Source organism: Cebus imitator, unplaced genomic scaffold, assembly GCF_001604975.1.
Source record: "Cebus imitator isolate Cc_AM_T3 unplaced genomic scaffold, Cebus_imitator-1.0 Scaffold281, whole genome shotgun sequence".
NCBI lineage: Eukaryota > Metazoa > Chordata > Mammalia > Primates > Cebidae > Cebus > Cebus imitator.
The window spans coordinates 2,807,620-2,815,872 of record NW_016107596.1 but is presented as its reverse complement, the minus strand read 5'-3'; the positions used below and the strand labels follow the sequence as shown (position 1 = coordinate 2,815,872).

Below are 8,253 nucleotides of genomic sequence, written 5' to 3'. Positions count from 1 at the left end.
TGGTATACTTTTCTATAGTCTGCAAAGCTACCTCCAAAACGTCCAATGATTTCTTGCCTTTGTGCTTTTGGGCAGGATGCTCCCTCTGGGCAAAGCACTATGCCACCCACTTTACCTGCCTGATGCCAGCTCATCTCCTTTTGTATGGCCTTCTTTTAGAATCTATCACTGTTGGTCAGGTGCAGTGGCTCACACCCTTAATCCCAGCATGTTGGGAGGCTGAGGTGGGTGGATTGCTAGAGCCCAGGAGTTAGAGACCAGCCTGGGCAACATGGTGAAACCCCCTCTCTACAAAAATTAGCCATGTGTGGTGGTATGCACCTATAATCCTAGCTACTCAGGAGGCTGAGATGGGAGGATCGATTGCGTATGGGAGATCAAGGCTACAGTGAGCCCTGATCATGCCACCATACTCCAACCTGGGCATCAGAGTAAGACCCTGTCTCAAAAAAGAAAAACAAAAAAACGACAATCACTGTCCTCACTACATTGTGCTCCTGTAGCATTATGTACATGTGTCTGTCATACTTACCACATTTCATTTTAATGTTTTGGGTTTCCTTTTTTCTTTTTGTGGGGAAAGATATGTACCAAACTAAATAGTGGTGTTCTTTGGGTAGTGGGGATTGCGAAGGAAGGCTTCTTGTTTCTACTTTTATTATTCGAATGTTTATAATGAGCATGTATTATTTTTTGCAGTTAAAACAGTTTTTAATGAATACTAGAAAGCATAATTTAATGGCAACTAAGTATATCGTTTCTTTTCATACTCTAGTGAATGATTTTTTCAAGTGATTGTCTCCCTAGCTCTGCTCAAAACATTACACAACTTTTTTCTTTTTCTGTCATTCACAGTGACCTACTGATAGAGAATACTTCACTCACTGTCCCAATCCTGGATGTCCTTTCCAGCCTCCGACTTGACCCAAACTTCCTGGTGAAGGTAGGAAAGACTTTCTTTCCAGAAACAGCCAGCTTTCCAACTTCCTGGAACAAGTGTTAGTCATTGCCTTGGGAAAAATCTTGTGTAATGAACATTTCTATTTGAAACTATAGTGAGTCATATTTGATTTCTCTCTTTCTCTTTTTTTTCTCAACAAGTTTCAGATGCTGTATATGATTCATAGGTCTGTTTTTAAGCAGTAAGTTTTGAATGGAAATCTTCTATATTGCTTGAATTGCACCAGCTTCCGAGGAATAATACTTTTTATGCCGTACTGTAGCCAGTTGAGAATTTAGGCTCTAAATGTAAGATAATAGTTCTCTTTCACATTTATTGCCTGTTTTTGACGAAGCTGTGGTATTAACAGCTAAAAGAAGGCCGGGCGCGGTGGCTCAAGCCTGTAATCCCAGCACTTTGGGAGTTTGCTTGAACCCAGGAGGCGGAGGTTGCGGTGAGCCGAGATTGTGCCATTGCACTCCAGCCTGGGCAACAACAGCAAAACGCCGTCTCAAAAAAAAAAAACAACTAAAAGATTGTAATTTGGGGAAAAATCAAAAGGTTTTTTTTTTTTTTCCCCCCTAAATTATAAGTGGGAAAGCTGAGTGAGAGAAGTGATTTTTTTTTTTTTTTTAATTTTACCTAATAGTTCGGGATAAAGTTGAGGTAGTGACATGAAAATGTGTAAAGTTTTTGTCCTTGTAATTTTTAGGTCCGCCAATTGGTGATGGGTAAGTTGTCATCGATCAGATTGGAGGATTTACCTGTGATAATAAAATTCATTCTTCATTCCATAACAGCCATGGATGCACTTGAGGTATGCCTTTATATCCCATCACACCTAGATAAAGAGACTTAAATTAATAAGTCCCAGTTGCTCTTCTCTGTCCCTAGACTGAGAATACTGACTAATCGAGATAGCATTTAGAGAAGAGAATGAAGCTGTTCAACAGATTCATTACTCTATATAAGCTGTTGTAAGTTATATTTACTCTTTTTTTTGTAGTACCTCACAGAATTCTGAAATTTGGGGCATGGCATTCTGTGACATTGCATTAGCTATTCTCATCAACTCTATTTTTCGAAATGTCCAACATTTACAATTTCTCTTTCTCAGTCTTTCAGGAGACTGTTATGGTTGAGAGACTGGACTGTACCTACCCACTACGAGTGAACAGAACACCATAGCTAATATTTACTTTCTGCAGGTAATTTCTGAGCTTCGGGAGAAGTTGGATCTGCAGCATTGTGTTTTGCCATCACAGTTGCAGGCTTCCCAAGTAAAGCTGAAAAGTAAAGGACGAGCAAGGTAAAGAGCTCATGGATAATTACCACCCTTTTCCTCACATAGGATGTCACAGTTTTCTGATATCTCAAAGTCAGAGTTAGAGCTTAATACTTACAACTACAAATAATGGTACTATTATGACATTTACATCTAGTATTACATAGTTATTCAAATTACATATATGTATGTGAGTATGTATGTGTTTATATGTTTTCTTAGCCATTCAGGTCAATCCTAGACAGACTACAGTGCAAGTTTATTAGCCATCTTACACATGAGGTTGTCATTTGCTCCAGGATACATAGCTACTGAGCAGGAACTCAGATCTTGTAAGTTCTTTTCTGGTGGGTAGAAGAGTAATTTTCCTCTCTGCTATTTGTAGTTCCTCGGGAAATCAAGAAAGCAGTGGTCAGAGCTGTATTGTTCTCCTCTTTGATGTAATAAAGTCAGCTATTAGATATGAGAAAACAATTTCAGAAGCCTGGATTAAGGTGAGATCTTTGGAACTTTGACTATCAAGGAGGAAATGAGTGGCAATTAGTGACAGATGTATAAATAAGGTAAATTTAAATAAAAATCTCAAAAGTTATTCAAGTGGAAATGATAGCTGATGGTTGCCATATGGACACATTGGCTCTCAGATGAGGTAACAAGGCATGCTGAATAAGGTGAAATGTGTTTCGCTGATGTGTCATAATATTTTTGTGATTCTCTCTTGCTTTTTCAGGCAATTGAAAACACTTCCTCAGTGTCTGAACACAAGGTAATATTCACGTACTATGCATTTTAAGTATTATAGACTTAAAGTAATGACAGTGGCTAGCTTGCCTTCCCACTTTCTTTTTTTCCCCTCCTTCCAGTCACCCTTTTCTTTCTTCTGTAGTTGCTGTAATAAACATTAGCTGTCTGGGAAGGATAATCTGAGGTGGTGACTGGCCAGGTAGCCTACCCCTACTCACTCTGGCTATAAAATAAGCTTACAGTATCCATAAGGGGAAATACTCACAATTTAAACAAGCACTTCAAGATGCAATCAAAGAAGCCAGTTCCCCACTGATGAGATGAAGAAAATAGCCGCCTAAGTCTTAGGTTTCTGTACCTGCCTAATTGCCCTTCCTTCCATCTAGCGCCACTGTCAAGATAATGGCATTTCATGTTTTTCTTTACTTTGCCCAGGTAGACCTGACTGGAGTAAATCAGTCTGTCCACTGTCAAGGCAATAGTACTAGATCTTTTGTCTTTCTTAATTCTAGAAATATCTTCCATCAAAAAGCCAGATGATTGCCTGGGCACAGTGGCTCATGCCTATAATCTCAACACTTTGGGGGGCTGAGGCAGGCGGATTGTCTGAGGTCAGGAGTTTGAGATTAGCCTGGCCAATATGGCAAAACCCCATCTCTACTGAAAACACACAAAAAAATTAGCCTGGCCTGGTGGCATGTGCCACTGCACTCCAGCCTGGGAAACAGAGTAAGAAACTGTCTCCAAAAAAATGCTAGATGATTGAGTTTCTTAGGTGCTGATTAGTTGCTTTTAAAGATTTTTCTTTGGTTGGAATCTGTTTTGTGGGCTTTTGGTTGTGTTATCTAATTTTTGGATGACTATCTTAAAAGCTTTTATAATGCTGAATAAAGCAGTGAAAAAAATTTAAATTTTTCTGTGGTGAAAAATATCAAAGTACTCCAACACACTGTTTTTGGTTTTGCATAAACATAAATTGACCACCTTGGTTGCCTGCATACCTATTTGTACATATTTGTAATCATTGTATAAATATAGTTTGTATTCTTTTTTCTTTTAACATTTTTTCTCCTGTCATAAATATTTCACGTGCTTCTGCATTGTTTTCATTGTTATTTTTAATGACTGTATTCTCGTCTAATGTTTCTCAATTTCGGTGTCTTAAGGAGTGGAGCATTCAGTTAAGAGAAGTAGTAGAATTTGTTTTGTTTTTTTTCTTTTTTTGTCCTGCTTGCCTTTTTTTAACTTTTTTTTTTTTTTTTTTCCTGGAAGCATAGACTCAAGATGCGCTGAATACACTCCCAGCTTTCTTCTCTTTTTTTTGTTGTTGTTTTGTTTTAAGAGACAGGCTCTTGCTCTGTTACCCAAGCTGGAGTGCTATGGCAACATCATAGCTTACTGCAGCCTCAAACTCCTGGGTTCAAGTGATCCTCCCACCTCAGTCTTCGGAGTAACTGGGACTACAGGCAAGCACCAACAAGCCTGGCTTTTTATTTATTTATTTATTTATGAGGCGGAGTTTTGCTCTTTTACCCAGGCTGGAGTGAAGTGGCACAATCTTGGCTCACTGCAACCTCTGCCTCCTGGGTTCAAGCAATTCTCCTGTTTTAGTCTCCCTAGTAGCTGAGATTATAGGTGCCCACCACCACACCTGGCTAATTTTTGTATTTTTAGTAGAGACAGGGTTTTGCCATGTTGGCCAGGCTGGTCTCGAACTCCTGACCCCAGGGGATCCACCCACCTCAGCCTCCCAAAGTGCTAGAATTATAGGCATGAGCCACCACACCTGCCCAATTCTTCTATTTTTTTGTAGAGATGTAGGTCTTGCTGTGTTTTCCTGGTTGATCTCAAATTTTTAGCTTCAAGTGATCCTCCTGCTTGGGCCTCCCAAAGTGTTGGGATTATAGGCGTGAGCCACTGCACCCAGCCCCCAAATTTTTCTTTTTTTAGGTAAACAAGCTAATTGCGGAGAAAAACCCACAAGGAATCTACAGATGTAAAAAGTACAGTTTTAAAGAGCTGGGCGTGGTGGCTCAAGCCTGTAATCCCAGCACTTTGGGAGGCCAAGGCAGGTGGATCACAGGGTCAGAAGTTTGAGACCAGCCTGACCAACATGGTGAAAACCTGTCTGTACTAAAAATACAAAAATTAGCCGGGCGTGATGCTACATGCCTGTGATCCCGGCTACTCAGGAGGCTGAAGCAGGAGAATCGCTTGAACCCAAGAGGTAGAAGTTGTGGTGCGCCAAGAGTGCATCATTGCACTCCAGCCTGGACAACAGAGTGAGACTCCATCTAAAAAAAAATAATAATAATAAGGTACAGTTTTTCTCCACTCTCTTCCCATTCCTCAGGGATAATCAATCCTTTCAAATTTTTTCTGTTCATAAACAAGCTGTAATTGTATGCAAGTACAGGTATACTCATATGCCAACACATATGTATGTTTATATATTGTTTTTGCAAAAGCAGAATTTTAACTATGATTATGAGTGGTATTGTTTAAAGAGACAGGGTCTCACTCTGTCACCCAGGCTAGAATGCAGTGGCACGATCATAGTTCACTGTTACCTCAATCTCTTGGGCTGAAGTGATCTTCCTTCCTCAGCCTCCCAAAGCAGTGGGATTACAGGCATGAGCCACCATGCCCATCCTGATTATTATTTTACAGGTTGCTTTTTTTCCTACTTCATGTCAGGAATGTCTTTTCTCTGTCAAAAAGTATAAACTAGCTCAGCAGTCTCTAACCTTTTTGGCACCAAGGACTGATTTCATGGAAGACATTTTTTTCCACAGACAGTGTGGGGGCATGATTTCAGGATGAAACTGTTCCACCTTAGACCATCGGGCACTAGTTAGATTCTCATAAGGAATGTGCAGCCTAGATCCTGTGCACGTGCAGTTCACAATAGGGTTCACACTGCTATGAGAATCTAATGCTGCCGTTAATCTGACAAGAGGTGGATCTCAGGTGGTAATGCTCACTTGACTGCCCCTCACCTCCTGCTTTGCAGCTTGGTTCCTAACAGACCACGGACTCTGGTCCAGGGGTTGGGGATCCCTGATCTAGCTTATTCTCTCTTTCTTTTTTTTTTTTAATTTTTAAATTTTTTAATTTAAAAACTTTGACAGTCTTGCTCTGTCACCCAGGCTGGAGTGCGGTGGCATGATCTTGGGTCACTGCAACCTCCACCTCCCAGGTTCAAATGATTTATCTGCCTCAGGCTCCTGAGTAGCTGGGATTACAGGCCCCTGCCACCATGACCATCTAATTTTTTGTATTTTTGGTAGAGATGGGATTTTACCATGTTGATCAGGCTGGTCTCGAACTCCTGACCTCAAGTGATCTACCCACCTTGACCTCCCAAAGTGCTGAGATTACAGGCATGAGCCACCATGCCCAGCTTGTCTTGTTCTTTTTGATGACTGTAATATTTCAAAAATTAAAATTACTCTATGATGATTTATTGAACTTTTCCCATATTGATGGGCATTTACAGCCTTTCCAACTTTTCACAAAGTAATTTTCCTAATAATAGTGAAAATACATACTGGAGTTGGCAAGTGATTGAATCTTTAATAAATGTGAAGATGTTCGAAGGTTCTTCTATAGTAATATCACTTTCACATATATTGCAATGTATTCTTAAGAGATACCAGTGGTTAATAGTTGTGACACTTTATTTCTCTAAAAATTATTTCTGGGTTTTGTGAAAAGTATAGGTACTCCCAGGGGAGTTTGTTCAACAAATGAGTACCATCCATTCTGTGTTTTAATGGGAAAAAGCTGCTGTTTTGTTGTAGCAAAGGTACTGATTTACTGACTGTTCTTCTATTGCATATCTGACAATAGGTTTTTGACGTGGTGATGCTTTTCATCATCTATAGCACCAATACTCAGACAAAGAAGTACATTGAAAGGGTGCTAAGAAATAAGATTCGATCAGGCTGCATTCAAGAACAGCTGCTCCAGAGCACATTCTCTGTTCATTACCTAGTAAGTGTCAGAGATTATTGACTTTTAATCTAAAAAGGAAAGCTTTACAACTCCCATGTAAAATTTCATCTTACTTCAGTCCATTGTTCACACCCATTGAGATTTTTGAATTTTATTTTGCATTAATCATTTTGATTGTCTATCTCAACGCAGTTTGCAACTTTGACAAACTGGCCTTCCGTATCCTATCTACGTAGCTTATAAAAACCTTGAGGGGAATAGGACCAGCCTATAGAAACTAGTAGAAAAGGAATATGAATCTATTTGAACTCTGGCCATTCAAAACTGTGGACTTAAGGTAATCAGTCCTCTAGAAATGTAAATTATTCAAACTGGAATTCTATAAGCTGAGAATAGTGTTTTTCTGGCTGAACGTTCAGGATATTAGCAGTATAGAACTTGGAAAAGTGGATGAGCTAGTGGATTGGGGTTTGGGCTAGGAGCTAATGAGAATTACCTCATTGAGTCTTAAGATTTTATATTTAGGAATAGATTTACTGTTTGTATTATTTTATCTTGCAGTTCCTTCTGTGTTTATTTCTGCTAATGATAAATATTTTGGGCTGTAATTTTCTATAGGATAAAACTCATACGTAATTTTTCATTGCATTTTCCCCAATAGAGTATTATACCCAGCTTAGTACTAAATGTAAGATTTTTTTTTTAAATTATGACATCAGTAAGGAAGCTATGTTTATTAACTGGTTATTTACTCTGGGTCCATTAATGTCTGTGTATGTATTTTGCATTATTGGTAGGACATGATCACTTCTCTTCTTGATCTTCTTTTTAAAAAAAATCAGTTTAGTTAACACTGAACCTTAATATACCTATTTCAAATTATAACCAAGGTGGAACATCCCTGGTGGATAGTGTGATTGTGTAAGGAAACTGGAATTTAGAAGATCTGGCCTCCAATACCAAATTGAGCAGATAGGAATGTACTATTAGACTTATAATTTAACTTATTTGAGCTTAAAGGTTAATTATTATCCAAATATGCAATCCCATTGATTCTGAGAGAAAACTCAGAATGGTGAAAGATTATTCTGTGTAAAACAAATATTAAGAATTCTTAAGTTAAAATGAGAGGGAGGAGAAATCTGATATTCCAAAAGGATAAGCAACTCTTAGGCTGTGTATTAACTGTTTGCTACAGCTTCTTTTCTCTCTCTACTCTTCCCCACTCAAGGTTAAGGATATGTGTTCATCTATTCTGTCGCTGGCTCAGAGTTTGCTTCACTCTCTAGACCAGAGTATAATTTCATTTGGGTTTTTTGACACATAC

General features: G+C 38.9%; 1 protein-coding gene across 1 annotated transcript in view; it reads left to right on the top strand.

Annotated features, from left to right (window-relative positions):
• FANCD2 (FA complementation group D2) overlaps window positions 1–8,253 on the top strand; it is a 65,735-nt gene that overhangs the window by 10,417 nt on the left and 47,065 nt on the right. The window contains 7 exon segments of the mRNA XM_037728855.1: window positions 856–943; window positions 1,653–1,757; window positions 2,149–2,249; window positions 2,611–2,719; window positions 2,956–2,991; window positions 6,822–6,971; window positions 8,158–8,253. The exon segment at window positions 8,158–8,253 is cut by the window's right edge and continues 7 nt beyond it. Of these exon segments, the coding sequence (XP_037584783.1) occupies window positions 856–943; window positions 1,653–1,757; window positions 2,149–2,249; window positions 2,611–2,719; window positions 2,956–2,991; window positions 6,822–6,971; window positions 8,158–8,253 (685 nt within the window).